The sequence below is a fragment of the Hesperophylax consimilis genome, chromosome 28 (genome assembly GCF_061612785.1).
Source record: "Hesperophylax consimilis isolate HC1 chromosome 28, BYU_Hcon_1.0, whole genome shotgun sequence".
In the NCBI taxonomy this organism is placed as follows: Eukaryota; Metazoa; Arthropoda; class Insecta; order Trichoptera; family Limnephilidae; genus Hesperophylax; species Hesperophylax consimilis.
Genome location: NC_142863.1, coordinates 455,525 through 478,008, shown reverse-complemented (window position 1 = coordinate 478,008; position 22,484 = coordinate 455,525). Strand labels below are relative to the sequence as shown.

The 22,484-nt window shown below is 38.3% G+C and overlaps 1 protein-coding gene across 1 annotated transcript in view; it reads left to right on the top strand.

Moving 5' to 3' along the window:
- LOC149409986 (uncharacterized) overlaps nt 1-22,484 on the top strand; it is a 174,860-nt gene that overhangs the window by 1,479 nt on the left and 150,897 nt on the right. Inside the window, exons 2-9 of the mRNA XM_089648919.1 lie at nt 1,599-1,723; nt 1,835-1,924; nt 2,036-2,125; nt 2,237-2,326; nt 2,402-2,527; nt 2,736-2,915; nt 14,442-14,601; nt 19,467-19,694. Coding sequence (XP_089505045.1) covers nt 1,599-1,723; nt 1,835-1,924; nt 2,036-2,125; nt 2,237-2,326; nt 2,402-2,527; nt 2,736-2,915; nt 14,442-14,601; nt 19,467-19,694 — 1,089 coding nt within the window. The remainder of the gene's footprint in view (nt 1-1,598; nt 1,724-1,834; nt 1,925-2,035; nt 2,126-2,236; nt 2,327-2,401; nt 2,528-2,735; nt 2,916-14,441; nt 14,602-19,466; nt 19,695-22,484) is intronic.

The following is a 22,484-nucleotide window of genomic DNA, read 5'->3' as shown; positions in this document are numbered from 1 at the left end:
GAACAAATGTGAAGAACAAATGTGGAGAACAAGTATGAAAGACAATGTGAAGAACATGAGAGAAAAAAATTGTTTACATAACAATGTTGTACGTGACTTTTTGTGGTAGTTACGACAAAAGTGAAAGGGTAAGCAGATGAGACTCGGATACAATCAGGGGTGAGGAACTTCTTCATTCATTACTTCGTTCATCGGTCAGGAGTTCGAAAAGGCCATCACAATAATAACACATGAGTAAAAGGCACAAGGTATATTAATCATCTTCTAAAGAAACACAGGGTTAAATTGGATCTCTACTCTCTTCTCTCTCTGTGACGACCGGATGAAACGAGGATTTTACATTAAGTTAACAATTGAACACAAGAAAGGGTATGCCGAAAAAGCTTACGGGTATCCAGGGTTCTGATGAGGGGTTGGCCTGACGTGTCGAGCTGGAGATACCCGCGCTTCCGGGAGAGGCAGCGGTAGTTTTGGTATCGTCACGCGCGAGGAATTTACCGGAAGCGAGACTCCATTGAGTACAGTTTGAGTTGAGGTATGAAACATGTTTTCGATTTGGTAGCGCAATGAATTTAGTTTAAAACTGGAACAAGATCGCGTCTATTATCGCGTAATTATGCACGCCATGTTGGCGAGCGTAGCAGTTTGCTCCGCGAGAGACACTGTTGTTCCAACCAAGGTCGGATCTTGACTGCTGGCGCGGCGTGTTGCGACCAAGCTTCCGAGCGGTCGCTGTGTGGGTGGTCTGTCACGTACGCCGCGACCATCTGGCATGGAGTAGGGTGACCAAAGCCCTTTTTAAAGTAGGGTGACCATCCTTTTAATTAGTAGGGAGACTGTATTACGTAACATCTTTTGTAAGTATTTTATTTCGGTATTGATTTCTATCACTATTTAGTGATAGAAATAAGATAAATAAAATAAATAAATAAGCCCTACGCTATTTATCGTATTTACGATAAATAGCGTAGGGCCTAATACTGTATCTTGTGGTATTGAGAATTCACCACATTCTCAGAGTTACTAACTTGATCAATTAATTTAATTTCTTGGGGTCTTTAATGGGGTAACAAGTTCTCCAGTTAATAAGATTTTTCCATTTATTCCAATGGATTCTAATATGATGTATTAGTTTTTTTGGAATTTTTCAATAGCTTATATTTTTTAAGCCAAATTGATTAGAATTTATTAATTTATTTTTTCTAAAAATGCCCAGATTTGTTTTTTTTTTTTACAATTTTTTCACATAACTTTGTTATATTTGATAATGGTAATATTGGGCCATAATTTTGTGGATTTTTACGGCATTAAGTTTGATAGGTGATGATTCTTTTTTTATAATTGTATGGGAATTTACCAAATGCTAAATTTTCATTGATTATGTGTGTTATGGGATGCACCAGGTACTCTTTCATTGTGTTTAATGTCTTAATCTCTATGATATCCAATCCAGGGACAGTTAAGCAATAGTTTTGATTTTTTAATCACTTACAACCGTAGGTATAGGTCTAAAAATGTATATATATATTATTGTTTTGAATTCGTCCGAATTAATGATATATTAGAGTCGTTTTAAAAATACTTGTTTTTATTTTTAGCTGCACATTGCTTTCATGATTCGGTGAACAACCAGGCATTACCCCCGCATCTGTACCACGTAGCGGCTAATAAACACTACCAGCAGTGGAACCACCCGGCCGAGCCAAACGCCCCCAGCTCCAAGGTTTGCAATCACTCTTCAAAACAAGTTCTGCTGTGTAATTATTACTATGCGTGACAACTGCTTTGCTTTCCAAAGGCATTGTTAAACTTTCATGATTCGGTGAACAACCAGGCATTACCCCCGCATCTGTACCACGTAGCGGCTAATAAACACTACCAGCAGTGGAACCACCCGGCCGAGCCAAACGCCCCCAGCTCCAAGGTTTGCAATCACTCTTCAAAACAAGTTCTGCTGTGTAATTATTACTATGCGTGACAACTGCTTTGCTTTCCAAAGGCATTGTTAAACTTTCATGATTCGGTGAACAACCAGGCATTACCCCCGCATCTGTACCACGTAGCGGCTAATAAACACTACCAGCAGTGGAACCACCCGGCCGAGCCAAACGCCCCCAGCTCCAAGGTTTGCAATCACTCTTCAAAACAAGTTCTGCTGTGTAATTATTACTATGCGTGACAACTGCTTTGCTTTCCAAAGGCATTGTTAAACTTTCATGATTCGGTGAACAACCAGGCATTACCCCCGCATCTGTACCACGTAGCGGCTAATAAACACTACCAGCAGTGGAACCACCCGGCCGAGCCAAACGCCCCCAGCTCCAAGGTTTGCAATCACTCTTCAAAACAAGTTCTGCTGTGTAATTATTACTATGCGTGACAACTGCTTTGCTTTCCAAAGGCATTGTTAAACTTTCATGATTCGGTGAACAACCAGGCATTACCCCCGCATCTGTACCACGTAGCGGCTAATAAACACTACCAGCAGTGGAACCACCCGGCCGAGCCAAACGCCCCCAGCTCCAAGGTTTGCAATCACTCTTCAAAACAAGTTCTGCTGTGTAATTATTACTATGCGTGACAACTGCTTCGCTTTCCGAAGGCATTGTTAAACTTTCAATTGACAAGAATCCTCCATTCAATTTGGGAAGCGTTATTGGATAACCAATACCAATACCAATATTGGAAGTGGGTCAATGTATTTTAAAAGGAAGATGTATCTGTCATTATTCTAGGTGCGGGAGATTCGTCTGCATACCGGGTACACGGGGAATCTGCACCACTATCAATATGATTTGGCTCTTGTCATTTTGGAAGCTCCTTTTGAGTTCTCGACTAAAGTAAGCCCAATTTGCTTGAACTTGGGCAACGGAAGGGTTGATAACATCCAGCTTCGTGCCGGGAGCGAGGGAAAGGTAAATATATCAACAAGGTTCTAATTCTGATATACTGTCATTCCTGTCATGAACATTTTATTGGTCTCCTTAGTCCGTAGTCTATTAGAGTATAATTCTGTTGTTTGGTCACATGGAAAAAACTTTTAGATATAAAATATTGCTAATTTATTAAGAATCTCTTCAAATTATTTGTATTCCGGTTAAAAACGGGATTGCAGGCCTATAACGAATGAATTGATAGGGTTCCTAAATTAGGAACCCTGTCAATTCATCAATTAGGAATCCTAATAAACTTTCCGTAAAACACGAATGAGTTATCGCGATGTCGGAACATGTTTAATTACAAATTCTAATATTTTCGCATTTCGTCATTGTATATATTGTCAGGACAAATGTAGGTGCATCAATACGTGTTCCGATTTATTAGGAATGTACTAAAAGAGTAACAGGAAACGGCCTGCATTACCGGATTTTTTTCCGTGTAGCGTACGTGCACCTGGAGCACGGTTTATTATCATTCTGGCTAAAATAGGATTCTATGTCCCTGATAATGTAACGTGAGGCCGCCAATGCAGGTTTTTGTTTCTTCCAGACGTCAGGTTAATTACCTGCCTCGCAGAAAAAGTATAATTTTACCTTCTCTTTATTTATGGTTTTTATACTGTTTTCGCAAAAAAATATATAAATAGAGATCAACAGTCTTCGTCCTGTCTGCTGAAAGCCGGTGTCCCTAAACTGTCAAATGTGAATCAACAAAAATACATACAACAAACCAAGATAGTGGCAAATTAACTGCATTGTCTGTTTTGCTGCACCCTATATTTACAATTTGCATCACAGAGAAGGAAGCGCAACACGTCTTTTCTCTAAAAATCTAGCAAGATAGCGAACAACATGCATAACATAAAGGGTGTTTCAATAAGAGGGCAATATTTCAAGTTTCGATAAAACATGGTTTCTGTAGCAAAGTATAATGTATACATTTCGGAATTATGTACGATACAACACATCTGGTAAATGGCCGCCACGGCTTCGCTGGTGCACGGTACTCTTTTGGCAAAATTGAATGAGGAATCGACGTCCCTGGACTCTCGGCCACACTCTCGCTAACTGCCGTGATGTTTTGTTTTGATCATTCATACCATTCATACCAACTTAACAGTGTGTGTAATAGTGAAATACGCTCCGTATTATGTTTAACGTAAACAAGATCGGTTTGCAACCAAACATAACAGAAAGTGTCACCCAGTTTAAATTACCTCGTGTTTGACATTTAAAATCAGTTAGATTTGAGCATCGTAGTAAATACTGTACGATATCGTGAATTGAAAAACAAATTTATCCAGAACAAATATATCTGAAATCAATTACAATCTAACTACGCAGACGCAAACATTTGGATCATCATTGGTCGAAAGTGTCGTCACTTAGTGTCCCATTGGTGGAAAGTGTTATCATTGTTCGTCTGTGCTCAACTGATTGCGGCATTTAGGTGCTAATTACCGAAGTGTGTAGTTTTAATCAAATTCAACGGTAAATTTACCTTCAAAAATCGACAATGACAAGCACGAGAGGCAAGACAACCACTCTGGAAAGTGAAGACAAGATTATTCAGTTCCTAGAAAAAAAATGGACATTATGAAAAAAGATATAATATCCCAAATAACAAATCAAAATATTGAAAACCAAAAAAAAACTCGACAGCATAAAGATAGAAATGTCAGAAATCATAGAAAAAAATTTTGGTAAAATTTCGATCGCGCTGGCCTCGCTTATTATGAATATTTTTTAAATAAAACCTTTAGATTCACCTTAATTACTGTACGACACAACTTTTTGCATTCGGGGCGGTGGAAAATATTGCAATAAAAATTTCAATTACGTAAAATTAAAATTAGCTTTCGTTTTGTGAAACGAGACCGTCCATTTTCAAACTTTATTGTCAAATGTCATTTTGTTTTGTTGGTATTTCTGTTACTGTAGGACGAAACGAACGGCTAGAAATGGCTAGAGACATAATCGCGCGGGCGTTTTTTTAATGTTAAAAAATTCCGTCAAATTAGTATTTACCTAATATGCATGCATTGTGATTGAAATTTATTAGCTGGATTTTATTTTTTTACGTTAAAATTTTATTTAAGTTAACTATTTCTGCGATGTTGAGCGGCTACGCTAAGTTTGTGTAACATGATTTATGATGAAAAAGAAAATGCCCCCTTTATACCGCCTGCTCGCGTCAAGGCAAGAAAAATATCCCAGTTTTCAATTAGTTTAGCGGCTACGCTAGGTTTGTGTAAGATGGTTTGTGATTTAAAAGAAAGTGTCCCTTTTATACCGCCTGCTCACGTCAAGGCAAGAAAAACATCCCAGTTTCCAAATAGTTTAGCGGCTACGCTAGGTTTGTGTAACATGGTTTATGAGATATATATACCATGTTACACAAACCTAGCGTAGCCGCTAAACTAATTGAAAACTGGGATGTTTTTCTTGCCTTGACGCGAGCAGGCGCTATCCAAGGGGCACTTTCTTTTGTATCACAAACCATGTTACACAAAACTAGCGTAGCCACTGAACTACTTGAAAACTGGGATATTTTTCTTGCCTCGACGCGAGCAGGCTCTATAAAGCCTGTATTTATAAAACTAACTAACTAACTAACCATCACGCCGTTTCCCCGCAGGGGTAGGCAGAGAGGACGGACCGCCAAACAACTCGGTCTTGGCACACACTCCTTGCCTCATTCACATTCATACATCGTCTCATACATACTCTTCTATTATTCTGACTCTTGACATGGCCCGACTCGAGTATCTGATTCACTTGATCGTGCCATGTCTTCCTCGGGCGTCCCCGACTTCTGCTACCATTCACATTTGCATCATATATCCTTCTTACAATCCTATCTTCGCTCATTCGCTCTACATGCCCAAACCATCTAAGCGTCCCTTTCTTAATCTTACTCATTACGCTTACATCAGCCTTGCACTCTTTGCGGATCTCCACATTCCTCACACGATCAAACATGGTTTTACCACACATACGCCTCAGGGATCTCATTTCAACAGCATTTAATCTACTTTCATCCTTTCTTTGCCAGTTCCATGCCTCACTTCCAGATACAGATCAAGGTAGGTACCAGCACTCCGTTGTGGACTGCTAACTTCGCTTCTTTGGACAATCTTTTGTTAGCGCCTACGGCGTTCAGTCCTCCATTAACGGAATTACCTGCATTTACCCTTCTTTCAATATCTCTGTCAGCCTTCCCATCTCTCGTAAACATACTTCCTAAATACATAAACTCATCCACCTGCTCCAAGTATTCCCCATTCACAATTATATTGCACACTGTTTTCGTACTCTCTCTTTCAAACACCATTATTTTAGACTTACTTACATTCATCATTAACTCATTCTTCATGCATACTTCGTTCATCCTAGACACGAGAGACTGTAGATCATCTATACTATTAGCAATCAGCACCGCATCATCAGCATACAACAGGCAACATACTTTAAAATTATTCAAATTCGCGCTCAATCCCACCTCTTTCAATTCTTGCATACAATTATCCATGTATAGATTGAATAACCACGGTGAAATTACGCAGCCTTGTTTAACACCTTTTGTGATATCAAATCACCCCGTAAAACCACCGTTTACCCTAACACATGCAACGCTTCCCTCATACAGAGACGCAATTGCCTGAGTCAGATTCGTATTCACTCCATACTTGGACAACACCTTCCATAGCTTTTTCCTGTCGACTCGGTCGTATGCTTTTTGTAAATCTACAAAGGCACAGAAAAGTTTCTGGTTTTTTGCCAGAAACTTCTCAGTGAGCATACGCAATGAGAAGATTTGGTCCATGCACCCCCTTCCACTCATAAAAGCACCTTGCACATCCCATATTTTATCCTTTGTTTCCTTTCTTACTCTTTCAATCAAAATTCTACCATACAGCTTGCCAACTGAACTTAGCAGGCTAATAGCCCTATGATTCCCACATTCCATACGTGACCCTTTACCTTTGTATAATGGCATGATCACAGCCCTTCTCCAATCTAAAGGCGTGTAACCTTCCTTTAAACATTGGTTAAAAAGATTGCACAACCATGTGAGAATTACACGGCTACCTCCTTTAAAATATTCAGCAGCAATATTGTCAAACCCAACAGCCTTACCATTCTTCATACATTTAATCGAGCTTTCTATCTCATCCATGCTAATTTCGGTAACATTCACTCCATCGTCATTCATATCTGATTCGCCGCTGGAATCACTGTCACTCACTTCGCTTTCGAAGACTTCCTCGAAATAATTCATCCATCTCTCTTTTATTTTTTCCTCGTTCGTCAACATTTTTCCATCTTTTGATTTTATCACTTTCATGCTTCCGTTTTCTGGGCCACTCCGGGACCTTTTGACTTCTTTCCAAAACAACTTAATGTTTTCTTGGAAATGGTTTGTCATTTTCATTCCTTCTTCCTCTTCCATGCGTTTCTTTCGTTCTTTCACTCCAACTCTTACTTTTTTCTTACATTCCTTATATACTTCTTTCGCTCGATACTTCTCTTCGCTGGAAGCACTGCCAGCCGCAATCAGACACAACCATGCTTTCTTCTTCTCTGAGACCAATGCTTTAATCTCATCATCCCACCATGCATCACCTTTCTTCCTACCTTGTGTACTTATTCCACAAACCTCCCTAGCAGATTCACAAAGACACACTTTTATGTGGTTCCATGTTTCGTCTATGCTTAGACCATCCATTTCTTTCGCATTCAATCTTATCTCTGCACAATTCACATACTTACTTCTCACATTATCGTTTTGCAGTTTTTCTATTTTGACTCTTGTTGGAGTTGGTACCGTTTTCACTTTAGAGCGCCAACCGCGAAAGAGGTTTACTCTCGACACTACAAGAAAGTGGTCAGTTTCGACCTCAGCCCCTCTGAAAACTCTTGTGTCCTCGGTAACAGCTCTCAACCTAGAGTCAATTACTACAAAATCAATAATTGACCTCTCATTTCCTCTTTCCCACGTATATTGGTGGATACCTTTATGATCGAAGAAAGTATTCGACACAAATAGGTTCCACTCTAAACATACTTCAAGCATTCTGTTCCCGTTGTCATTCGTTCTTTTATCTCCAAACATACCTAAGACCGAATCAAATCCGTCACGTCTAATTCCCACCCACCCATTCAAATCGCCTGCCATTATAATCCTTTCGTTCATATTTTTTAGTCTCATTACATCATTCACACCAGTCCAAAAATCATCTTTCACTTCATCGCTTTCAGAATTAACAGGGGCGTAGCAAATAACAAGAAACACCCTTGTCAAACCGATTTTAAATCTGATCCACATTATTCTCGGACTTACACATTCATACTGCAACATACATTCAATCATTCTGGGAGACAGTAGCGCTGCAACACCTTGACAAGCCCTCTCCGTATCTGGTCTCCCAGACCAAATGACGAGCCTATCATTATGCTGCATTGTACCGCTACCTTTTTTCATACTCTCTGTTATACAAAGTACGTCCAAACATTTGCTCACCATAGTATCACACAGTTCGTTCATCTTTCTTTCCATTCCTCCTCTAATGTTCCATGTACCAATTCGACATTGATCACGTTCCGTCCTCCTCTTTGCGCCACCGAAGGGTTGGCGATGTGATGGATAGCGAACCTCATCGACAAATATTTTTAATTATGTAGTGTTTTTATACGAATCATTTATGTATCCGCATGAAGTCGGCTACGATTGTCTAGCATCTAGCTCCTAGCTCTTCCTAAAGTGTCAGGAATACCAACATTACAAAATGTCAGCGAGTGTTAGAAATGGAGGCCGACCGTCGCCGCGTCGCCGATTTCATATGCGAGAGTAGATTTTAATTTTACGTAATTGAAATTTTTATTGCAATATTTTCCACCGCCCCAAATGCAAAAAGTTGTGTTATACAGTAATTAAGGTGAATCTAAAAGTTTTATCTAAAAAATATTCATAATAAGCGAGGCCAGCGCGATCGAAATTTTACCAAAATTTTAATTCTGAATTGAGAGACGTCAAAAACATCAAGAACCAGCTGAGCGAACTCACTAAAACCATCGATTTTCTCTCACAAAAAATCGACGATTACGAGGCGGAGAGAAACAAATTCCACAAAAAAATTAAGAAAGTTGAAAAGGAAAATAAAAATTTAGAGTACAATTTAATAGTTTAAAGTACATTGTTAACCAATCTCTGCAAAACTCTCTCGACACTTCGCTTGAAATCAATGGAATCGACACGAAGAAAGACGAAAATCCTAAAATTCCAATAGAACGCATCTTTAAAAAAATAGGATGTGAAGACTTACTTGACACCATAACAAACTCCTACACCAACTCCATATAAAAATCTATAACTGTAAAAATGGCTACAAAAGAAGAAAAATAAAAGATCATTCTCCAAAAAAAGAAAGCGCTATATTTCTCGGCCAAAGAAATTAACCACTCCAACTCAGAAAAACCCATCTACATAAACGATAAGCTGACGCCACAAAATAAACAACTGCTCTGGCTACCGAGAGCAACAAAGTCGATGGGTTACCAATACGCGTGGACGAAGAACGGGAACGTCCTTCTCCGCAAAAATAAGGATACTCCAATTATATACGTCAGAGACGCGAGCGACATACCCCTTCAATAACCTGGACTCCCTCTTATACCTTCAAAGATGACCTCCGGACTCAACTAAAAATGGCCCCTTCAGAAGAAAACAGCATCCCTGAAACTCTTGAATGTGACAATTTTGAAGATGTAAACACACTTTTCTACGACACATCTTTCAACATACTAAACATGAACATCAGAAGCATTAGAAATTTTTTTGATGATTTCTGTATCCTTTTAAATTCGTTAACCTTCCAAATTGATTTTATTGCACTCACTGAAACACAAATGCGCGAATGTATCCCTTTCAACTTACCAAAATACACTTCTTTTTCAGTTCCGTTTAGACACACCTCTCAAAATGACATAACCATATTTTACAATATACACACCATATCCAACATTAACATAGACAACACTCATTTCAAATATGCAAATGCCGTCCATGCAACCTTCTCCTCCAAAGGAAAAAAATACTCCATTTTAACAGCATACCGCTCCCCCTCTTTATCCCCAATTTTGTTTACACAAGAAATCAAAACTTTTATCAACAATAACAGCTCTAATGAATTCGATTTTGCATTTTTAATGGGTGATATTAACATAAATATACAAAACGCTGTATTAAATCCGACCACAAACGAATATCTAAATGTTCTATACTCCACAGGATACTTATCATACATAAACAACACTACCAGACCTAATCATCCAAACGATACATGTCTTGACCATATATTTCTAAAAACACATAAAAATTTCCAACATAAATCTGCTACATTAAAAATCGACATAACTGACCACTATCCCACCTTTTACGACCATCATACACCAAATTTATCCATCTCTGTTGAACCGAAAAACAAAGCAATGATTAAAATCAACTATTCAACTTTAAATAACTTACTGAACGAAGAATCGTGGATAGCTGTCCTATCTAATGACAACCCAAATTTAGCTTTAAATACCTTCTATGAAATACTTCAAAATTATATAAAAAAGTGAAGAAACAATTGCACCGCCGAAAAGTAAGCACAAACACATAAAACCGTGGATTACGTGCGGACTAATAATCTCAATACAACACAGAAACAAACTTTTTAAGATCTATAAAAATCACAAAAAATATTGCACATCCAAAAACGAAGCACAAAACCACACCAAACGGAACGAATACATTTTATTTAGAAACTACCTAAACTCAATCATAAAAAAACACAAACAACAATACTACTCTACACAACTACATAATGCTCACAACGACTCCAAAAAAACATGGTACGTCATAAACGAAATCTCAAACAGGAACCAAAAAGTTCATAAAATTCCTCAAAAAATCATTACTGACAATAACACAACCATCGAAGACGCTGAGAGCATTGCAAACAATTTCAATCACTTCTTTACAAACATCGCCTCAACCCTCATAGATGATAACCTGTTATGATGCAGGGCTAGACTCCTTTTGTTTTAATATTTTATTCATTAATTTGTTCTGCATCATCACATTTATCCTCGCCGATTCTCTAACCTAGTTAGGAACTGGGCGAATGTCGCTGGTATTGGTTTTGGTAAAATTTCGAATCATAATTTAAAATTTAACATCTGAACCGGGCGGAAACAGAAATCACTTCTGGTCTGGAAAGTCAACGTGTGGGTTCGTGGACTGTACAGACGATGGTCGCAGTGCTTTTCGTTCTTGAATAATTAATTGTACGGAATGTAATTCCCTTTTTTGTCGCCGATGAGTGCGATTTTGCTTACGGGCACGGCGGTAAACGTTTTTGTGACCGAAAAATAACCATTCCCGAAGTGGGTAATAGTGATTTCGCTGGACGGAAGTTGTTACGGACGGACCACGCGACCGCCGTTATACGATTGAACGGGAATCCGTAAAGTAACGGTCAATCCTGCGTAGGATTGGATCATACGCGATTTATATTTTGTGCCATGCATGGCTGTCAATCGGGAACTTCGTTCTTTTTGATTTCTAGAGTTTGAATCCCGACATCGCACGTGTTCGACGGGCCGAGAAAGAGCCCTATGTATGGGTTGCAGCATCCCCAGGAACGGCTACCCGCTTATAGATAGCTGGAGTTTATGGATGTGGTCAGGAGGAGTATATCCACCTTTCCAGAAGACGGATCACGCTTTTACGGAGTTACGTCAGCCGCCGAATGGGTGTGCGGGACGTTCCGTCGCTTCTCCCATCAAGAAAAGCAGTGTTCGGCATTAGAAAACGCGATGTTCGGCACCCGTAGTTTAGATACAGATAGCTAAAAACTGGTCGGTCTTTGGGGTAAGTCAAAATTATATAATTCTGTTAATCTGTTGAGTTAGGGCTCATCAGAAAAATGTCCAAAAGGTTTCCAATACATGTAATATCAATCCATGCACTGCCTTTTATTTATGTACATTGAGATACCTTCCTAAAAAAAAGAAACTATCATGATACTGACACGCGACCTTGGTTGCGAACTTTCACACCTGAGATTATTGAGTATAAACATTCTAGATGATTAATTCTAACCTAGATTGGCGCGTTCTACCGAACAAAGTTTATACAATAATTATTATTTGTACCCTGGGTCAAACCCACTTAACAAACCCTAGTCTTAGCATTCACTCGAATCAAATTCCTCCCGGCCTTTCAGATTCTAATGTCACTATATATGAACTATCTACATTCAAAGAAATAACAGAACTTGAAATCTCAAAACAAATTGACAACCTTAAAGAGAAGTCTGCAAATGGCCCAGATAACATTAGCAATACCACAATTAAATCAATTAAAAAGCAAATAATCATTCCTATACATCATATTTTCAACAACTGCATCAGACATAGCATTTACCCCAATGATTTCAAACTCTCTCACATCATTCCAATACATAAATATCCGTGTTTAAAACGACAAATTATGAACTTTCTAGAATCAAATGCAATCCTCTCAGTTAATCAATACGGCTTTAGAACCAAACTGTGCACCGATGGCGTTATCTTTAGCTTAACCAAAAACATATACTCTAACCTTGACTCTAACACTAAAACCCTAACCATTTTCTTGGATTTAAAGAAAGCGTTTGACACAGTCAACCACAGAATTTTATTTAAAAAAATCTCTAAAGTCGGTATTAAAAACAAAAGTTTCATATTATTAAAAAGCTATATATTGAATCGCCAACAACGCACAAAAATAGGAACAAGCTTAAGCACGTATTACTTGACAAAACATGGTATTCCTCAAGGAACTGTCTTAGGGCCACTACTCTTTCTAATCTACATCAATGACATATGCAATATTGCAATACCAGGTAAAATTCTCTCTTTTGCCGATGATACTGCAATAACAGTACAAGGTAAAACGTGGGAAGAAACAGCCAGTAAAGTCAACAAATGTACTGCAACAGTCAAAGATTGGCTTGATAGAAATCTCCTCAGTCTAAATTATGATAAAACTATCTTTATTCCCTTTTAAAATTCCCAAAAGTCATCCCCTAAAAATAATCTTAATCTGAAGTTCCACAACCCTAATTGTAACTTTGCGACATGCTCAAATTGCGAAAACGTGAAATTCGGACAATATATCAAGTATTTAGGTGTAACTATAGACTGCCAACTCAAATGGATTTACCATATAGAAAAGACGGTCAATAAACTGAGATGCCTAAGTTACATATTCAAACGAATGAGCAAAATTGTCAATATAAGAACCATGAAACTTGTTTATGATGCGTTAGTGCTTTCATCTATTTCCTATGGAATAATTGCCTGGGGAGGAACTTACAATAACCACGTAAAACCCTTAGAAATCGCTCAGAAGTCCATCATTAAAATAATGTACCAAAGGACCAAGACATATCCCACCAACCAGTTATTTCAAGACACTGAAATTATGGAACTAAGACGGATCTATTGTATTCAATGTCTCAAATTTATATTTACACGTACTATCAATTTCACCAAAAACACAAATCGCTCGAGCCAGAGACATACCACATGCGTGTTCACAGTCCCTCACTGCAAAACTAGGCTGGGCCAAAGGCACATCAACCATATTGCCCCAAAATTGTTCAATTCTTTACCCAATTCCATCAACATGTGTCAAAGCCTGAACTTATATAAGAAAAATGTTAAAAGTTGGATAAGAAATAATTTCGAAGCGAGTAACTTTTTTCTATAATTTAAGCTATCTATTTCTACATAACTAAAATACCACATGTCTTTCTGTAAATTAAAGATTAATTTCTGTAAATCAAAGAAATATTCATGCATCTATGTTTTGTGTGTGTGTGTGTGTGTGTGTGTGTGTGAGGGTGAGGGTGTGTATGTGTGTGTGTGTTTCTGTAAAAAAAACAATCAAATTGATCTCTATAGATACTTTTTTAAGTTTAAAAAAATATATTTTAAACACCACTGTTTTATCCTTACACTATAATACCCACGCTCAAGCTTCGCTCTTGTGGGATTTTTTTGTTACTCTTTCATTCTATATTACTATGTATGTACCTGAATTGTATATGTATCAAAAATTTTGTTAATAAAACAAAAACAAAGAACGACCCCTACGAGCTTGTGTCGTGTGTTTTACATCACTGACCGAACCAGTACTTTTGAATTTTTCGATTATTCTTTTAACAGTTAATAAATTATGAACAATATTTCGACCGAATATTTGACGCAATCAATTTTTCACCATTTAGATAATAATGTTTAACAATCTGGACGCGTTGTTCTATCGTGTAATGCTCCATGTTTACCAACTCCCATCTGTCTCCTATCAATCTGTCATGTCATAATCATGTGACATCATGACTGCCAAACTGGTATGCAATTAAAATATTGCTCTCTTATTGAAACATCTTTACAAACTGGTTCCAGTTCGCCGGTTGGGGAGTGACAGAAGGGGGAAAGACGGCCGATGAGCTGCGTGTGCTGCGTGTCCCCGTTGTTGGCAATCAAGCGTGCCGCATAGAATACGAGAAATACCACTCCGAAAGATTCATCACGGCTGATAAGATATGTGCTGGCTTTTTAAACGGTTAGTAAATAAACATGCATTAAAATAGCCGAATTTCTGTTGTTATCCAAAGGGAAACGCCGATCGACAGGTTATGTACATTAGGTTTGCTTTTAATAATTATTTGCAAGAGACACGGCTGCAGTATGCGGAGATTAATCTTTCCGAAGGATCTGTTTGGGTTTCTTATGTTTGGTAGTCCGCGAGACTTAAGATATGTTTTATAAGGAGGGGAACTTCAGAGTCCCGGTGAGTTTGGAAACCATTAGGGAGCTCCCAGGGCTATGCGTATGGCTTTATTTTGAAATGTTTAGAGTTTTTTTTATATGGGACTCTAAAGCGTGGGCCCAGATGGGGCTCGCAAATGTTAGCTTTGGCCTTATCATTGATTTCTAAATTAGGAGTTGGTTTTTTGTTGATTGTTTATAATTTCTTTTGCATAGCAGAGCTCTACTTCTGCTATGCAAAAGAAATTATAAACAATCAACAAAAAACCAACTCCTAATAAAACTCAGCAAATAAAAGGGTTTTATTTATATTTCAAAGAAGCTTTTGGAGGGATTTATGTTTATTCGCCATTGTTTGAAGAAAATTTTGTAGTTCTGAAGCGTAGGCTTGGACGCAACTGGTAGCCGTCTTTAGGCTTACCAAGTTCGACATGACTTCTCAATATCATCTGCAAATTGATCTATTTCAATGCGATAGTTTTGGATACCCGGGTGGGGGATATCACTTAAATAAATGTTAAAGAGCTCTGGCGAGAGAACAAAGCCTCGAGCGATACCTGCAGAAAATTCCATCTGGTGAGTGAGTTATTGAAAGGGGGATACCGAGGAGGTGCATTTATAAATGAGACCTCTGTGCCAGACTTTATCGAATGTTTTGCAGACGTCTAGGGAGAGGATTACTGTGTGTTGGCGATTATTGAAACCGTTTTTAATTTCTTCCACCACCCGCCAGAGTTGGTGGAGAGTAGAGTGGCCCGATCGAAAGCCGTGTTGAAAGGGGATGAGTTTTAATTTGTCAACTGATTTTTTGAGCCTGGTGAGGAGGAGTTTTTTCCTGCACACGGAAAGTCTTTTAGGACTCTATTATGAGTCTTTTGTGGTTTAGGCCAGAAGGGGGTCTTTGCCAGGTTTAGGGATGAGAATAACGTCTGCGATTTTATAGTCTTGTAAAAGGTATTGGTTTTTCTGTGGGGATTTCAGTGATGATGGATGACACTTTAGAGTTCACTTTTAGAGGTCATCGTAGGTTGTGGTCGGGGAAAATTGTTTTTTAAGTCTATGGCGGAATAAACTGTGCCTTTTGGGCTCATAAGGGGACATATTCTTAGGGGTTTTCTAAGGGACTTTGAAAGTTTCCAGAAGATTGTTTTGTCGCCATCGAGAGTGGAGATTCTTCTTATTTCGTATGGTGGAGGGTCAGAGAGGTACATCTAGGTCTGTGAGTCAGTCTAGGGCCTCAGGCGTCGCCATGTGAACCACATTAATCCCGCCGGGGAATGAAGCAGGCATTCGTTGACCACATGTTCGGTGGTCTTCTGACTCCACTATGGCCCCATCTGTTCATCGTGTGGGCACAGCGGCTATGGAAGCACATTAACCTATTGCTGGCGGACCAGGTTTTGCGAGACAATGAGAACCCAGGCTGTCTCTCGGTGGGGTCCTGTATGAGATGGGCATTTCCCACGTTGGCCGTTTTTTTTATTATTTTTTTTTATTTAGTTACTATTTTAAATAATTAGGTACATTTTTGTATGGCACATGAAAAAAATAAATAAATTAAAACAGATCATTGAAGTCCTCCTCACTAGGAGATCCTGTGCTGGGGGGACTCTATATATGTTAGTATATGTTTTCAGTGACTAAGATTAATATATTAGCTAGTTCTTCTTCCGATATTTCCTTAAGCCAAGATTTGATGTCCTTTGTAGTTATTTTTCGTTTTCCTTTGTTTGATGTTGAGAGGGAGTTTATTATATAATTTTATTGCTAAAAATTCAGAGTTTCTTTGTCCAAAGGTAGAATTACATTTAGAAATATTTAGCATGTCTGTTTGCTTGGCTCTGGTTTTATGATCGTGAGAGGGGTTTGCCTCTTTGCCTTTGCCACTCAAGTTTCCACCTATCTTCTGGGGTGAGAGGTAATCGGAGGAGCATCTCTCCATCCGCCCAGAAGGGCTTTCGGTACTTCGAACGGCGTGCCGGGTGGGAGACGACATCTTCGTGCAAAGGTATTGCGCTTTTTTGCAGCGCCTTCTTGTATTCCGTCAGTGTTGCAATTTCTCGCCTGATGTTTGGCGGGGCTATGTTTGCAAGTACGGGGAGCCAAGGGAGAGGAGTAGATTTAAAAGCCCCGATGATAGTTCGCATTGTGGCATTAAGCTGAACGTCTACCATGGAAGTGTAGGCGCTTCTAGCCCATACTGGAGCGTAGTATTCAGCCGCTGAGAAAACAAGGGCAATGGATGCTGTTCTGAGAGTGTTGGCGTCGTATCCCCAGCTAGTTATCTTATTAACTAAGTTAAGCCTTGTCCTAGTTTTTTCTATCTGTTGCCGGTAGTTCAAGCTCCTGTCCAAAGTAACTCCAAGATAGCGGGGGTGGGGATCATGGTAAATATCAAACTGAACACAGAGTTTGGCATTCGCTTGTGAATTGCTAAGATGGAAAGCTGTCGCAACTGTTTTCGACCCATTTGGCGAGTGGAGATGAAGTTGTGCCATTGCTCGTCTCTATATTTTTGAAGTTCGACTTTGACTTTTGGTGTGCGAGGCGATTCATGTGTATGCGATTGAACGGGTTTGATAATTTTTTTCATTCTTTACGGCAAAGTCTTTTCCTCTGATAAGTTCTTTCAACTCTGTGGGTAGGAGGGGTCTATGTTTATCATTCATGACTTCGACGGTGGCAAGATTTACGGCTGATTTCATGTCGTCGGTGGAGTTTTTTGTGGCTAAATTTAGGCTTTCTTCGCTGGTAATAGAGGTTTGGATTTGTACTGTTTCTAAGAGTTTAGGGAGCTTTTGCCATTGGATTTTTTAGCGTGTGGTTTGATTTGATGGTACTGAAGGTAGGGAGCCGTTGGAGAGAAACAAAAGAACTGGGTCGTCGTCTGAGGTTAACTTTTTTACCGGTTGGTGGGTGTAGAGAAAAGGGCAATTTTTCCCAATGATTACGTCTTATACGTCAGGATCGTGGTTTGGGAAACAAAGTGGGAGTGTCGGGGGCGTTTACAATGAGGGATTACACTTGTCGAGGTTGCAATCCATCGGGAATTGACGGATTTCCCCTGGGAAATCTTTTATCTTACTATCTGCATTCCAGTAACCAGGAAATTATAAATGATTTTATTGGTTTTTAAATGTTTTATTGATGGGTGGAGTCGTGGAGGGTTTGGAGGTTGGTAAGGAGTCTGTAGTCATCTCCATGGCGGTTCTGAGTTGGGAGGCGGCATTTTTCAGAGCCGAGATGAGTTGGGCAGAGAGAGACAGGATATTGCATGAGGGGGCGGATATTTTGGGAGTTAACAAATCTGAATCTATTCGGAGAAGCTGGCGGTGTGGCTCTAAGCAAAGGGCGAGGGCTTTTAATGCAGTAATGCGACACCTCACTTTTTGTACAGTGTAAAAATATTATATAAAAGTATAGCATTCGTGTTCAATTTGGAAAAAGTATGTTTTCTTACTCTCTAATGTCATTTGTTTCAGTTCCGGAGCAGCATATACACGGAGAAAACTTACAGATATAAAATATTGCTAATTTATTAAGAATGTTTTCAAATTATTTATAATCCAGTATCTATTGAGTGTAACTACATAGATATATATGCAAATAGTCTCACTTATTAAAAGCAAATTAGCAATAGATTGTGAATGTTTGTTGTTTTTTTTTTATTTACTCTATTTGTTTTCTGTTTTATTTTTGTTTCTCTTGTTTTTTTTGGATAATATATTTATCTGTATGTTTTGTTTTTGATATCTCTTTTTTTGCCTTTGCTCATGTTTTGCTGTTTATATATTTTTTTGTTAATACATAGTGTATAATGACACTTAATCTGTGCATGATGTGAACATTTTTAAGTGGACTGTTGACATATACGTTTTTTTTTGCAGCGCTTATCTAATGTTTTTTTTCATGTTAATAAGTCTGTAAATGTTCCTAAACAATAAATAAATAAAAAAACTTGATAGCAGGCAGTGGCGGCTCGTGACACACTCGTGGGTGTGATAGAGTGCTATGTTTGAAAAATTCCACTTTATTGATTTTGTCCAAAAAGTTTTTTTTTTCGATTTTTCTTGTGAAGATTTTCAGGGAATTTCAGTTTAGCCGCACGGATTTACTGAAAATCTTCATAAAAAAAACCGAATTAAAAAAAAAATAACTGTTTTCGGCTACAACAATATCAAAAATGCCATTTTTTGTAATATTAGCACTCTAGTTCACCCTCCACCCGTCACGGGCAGCCTCCGATTGCAGATCCTTAACGAAAGAATTTATGGGTTTCCTATTAATCCTTCAGTAAAATACAAACTTAATATAAACGTAATACACGTAATCACAAAAGTCATTATATTTTCGCATTTTGTCGTTGAATATTATCAAGGCAAGTTCAGGTGCATGAACACGTGTTCCAATATGTTGAAATAAACATAATTAAATAAAACAAAAATAATTAAACACACAAACCGGCAATCCGAAGGCTGCAGGTTTGATTCCCGTCGGCGGCATTTATTTTTTCTCGGAAGATTTTTTTCAATTTATATGGGTGTTTCAGGCTGATAATTATTGCTTGTAATAATTAATTTGTTAGAATTTGAAGAAAATAGAAAAAGTTTGCTTTAAATTGAATTAGCAGTGTTTTGTGACCAGATCTAAACCTTCCAGGGTCTACTGGGTGCAATGGCGATAGTGGTGCTGGTCTGGTTTTCCCCTCCATCGTGCATCAACAGAAGAGCTGGTGGCTGCGGGGTGTTCTTAGTATAGGCCCCCGTGACAGACAAAATGATCAATGCAGGAACAACACCTATACGGCCTACACTAGGGTCTTCGCCTTGAAGGATTGGCTAAAGAGGCAGCTTAACGAGATATCTTCACAACGAGAGCTGTTCCAAGGTAAGTCGCTTACTTTCTCCACAGCGTTATTGACTATGTTTTAATTATAACATAATTTGATAATACGTAAAATAAATATATAAAATGATGTCTTTATAATATTAACAAGGAGTTTACTCAGGAATGTGCGGAGGCTTGTGCAATCCCACACATTCCATAAAGCATATACAATAATAAGAACACAAAAAGAAGTTAAGATGTAACCGGGCGTTGATTTTTCCATACAAACGTAGTCCCCATTTATCTTTCTGGATTTTAACCCTAGAGCAAATATTTTTTTAACATAAAATATATATCGGCGACTTGCGTGCCGGTACGTTTTGTTTTTTTTTGATAAATTGCTTCTTATAGAAGTTATGACCATCCAAAAATCAATAAAATTGCCTGATTTAAACGCAGTCAAAAGACGTTCAGTCTACAAACTAGACAATATATTTTGAAAAAAAACAAAACGGTTCGACATAGAATAGTTTCTTCTTATGTAGTTGGTAAAAAAAAATTGAAAATCGGTTAACTTTTGGAGGAGAAAAATGGAGAATACAAAACCTCGATTTTGAAGATTTCATTTAGGTATTAGTAGAGCGAGCTGCATGTGTCCCTTTCGCTCAGTATTCGGGAGGTAAGGGTCGGGGGGACAGGGTTTAGATAAATACGTTTGTATTTGTGCGAAGTGATGTCACGTAGTCATAAATCGATATTCGATATTCTAGTGTTGTGTTGTCCCGAGTAATCGATGTTTTTTTATTATTTTTTTCCGTTTGGTCACTTTTGTGTTTGTTTGGTGAAGTATTCCGATATTCTTACTTTAATTTCATATGTTTACGTAAAATAATATCTGTAAAAAAAACATCCGTTACGGCCAGACCGACTCCGAGGTGATTTCGTTCCGGATTGTTGTGGAGTCAAGAACTGTCAAAGAATTTTAAATAATATTTTTAACACGGAAACACTGTTTTGGGGATTGCCACCCAAAGCAGAGCTCGTTCGTAGTTCCGTTACCGGCCGACATTCCTGTTTCTCCAGTCTGGCCTGGCAGTCGACAATTCTCGGCTCCTACAAAATCCTTCTGATATTAATTTCGTATTGCAGTGTAATATATTTTCATTAAACTTAAATTATCAAACTAACACCTTTTACTTTACTACAATCTACACTACACACATTAAATGGTCGGCTATAAAGGTAAGCTAATAGCCGCATATTGGTGCGGCTCGACTCGAATATAACTACTACCGACATTTGCATTTGACATTCGCGTTAAAAATAATTTTACAACATTCAGTCACTGCCAGGGACCAGAAATGAGAAACAGAGAATCCGGGCAAGATCAGTAAGTACAATCCAATTAATATCTCTTACCAATCAATTTTCTAATATAAATTCAATTAAATGTCCCGGTAATTTAAAGAAAATATACACGTGGTGTATTTTCCATCAAAATCATATTGGTCAATCAATCCCTAAAGCTTGAAATGTTTTACTATTTTTATGAAAATTAAGTGCGTGTTAAAATTAATTTCAGTGAGAAAAATCCTGACTACAAGCTGCCAACCACGTGGCTAACCATGGCATCACAATCTTTTGATGAATCCACAAACGCAGCATCTACTTCCCAGGCAATGAGGATGACGAAATAATCCACGTGGACAACCAGCAGTTGAGCCGTCAACCTACCGACATAAATCTCCAACAAGTAACTTACTATACTACACCAATACGTCATTTTATATACAAATTTCTCGTTAAAATACGTCATTTTATATTGTCATATTGCACAAAAATGAATTGTTCAGCATACCCACAGAATTATGTTTAAATGTACATTATTGTAGTAATTATAAGGTTATTGTACAAATATTGCCAAACATTACTTTGAGGTAATCAACAATTAACATCTTACTATTTTGTACTATCAAATTTATATTATTATCGTACTATTTTTCAATAGCTTACGTAACGTGGTTTGCATCTTTGCTAAAATCCTATACAAACGCGAACTCGCTAATAACTTGTAAAGTTATCCGGTAGATGGAATAGATTCTTTTAACACATTATTCTCTAGTTTTTTCTTTGATTTTGTATGTCTTGCATAACGTATTACGTATCATATTATTGGAAATGACCTCATCGAAAGAAACAAACATACCTTCATCGTTTCAAGAACCTGTAATAATTTCACAAGATAAGTTGAAGAATATAGAAGACCAACGCTCATCACATTTGGAAGCAAACGTGCACCATGTATCTGTACGCCTACCAGCTTGCTGGAAAACCAATATAGCCTTATGGTTTGCCCAGGCAGAAGCACAATTTTCAAATTCCATAACTAAGGAAAACTTTACCAAATACAATACAATCATCGCGGCATTGGACTCTGAAACACTACAACTGGTTAGTGATATAGTTATTGAACCACCGCCCAAAGATAAATATGTACGAATAAAAACGGCATTAATTGAGCGCCTGCAGGATTCGGAAGAGAAACGCCTGATCCGTCTACTCACAGGAATCCAGTTAGAAGACAGGAAACCCACTGGACTTCTACTACACATGGTAGAATTGGCGGGACCAATGCTTAATAAAAGTGCAATAGTGAAGACTCTCTGGCTGCAGCGCCTGCCTCAACACGCCCAAGCAATACTATCAGCACTCCCCGACAACGATATAGAGCAGCTAGCTTCGGCCGCTGACGAAATCTTGGAGGTCTACCAGAAACCTGAATGCAGCGCGGTGGAGGAAAATCACAAACCAGGCCCGTCGCATCACGAATCAGGATTAAACACCATTCTA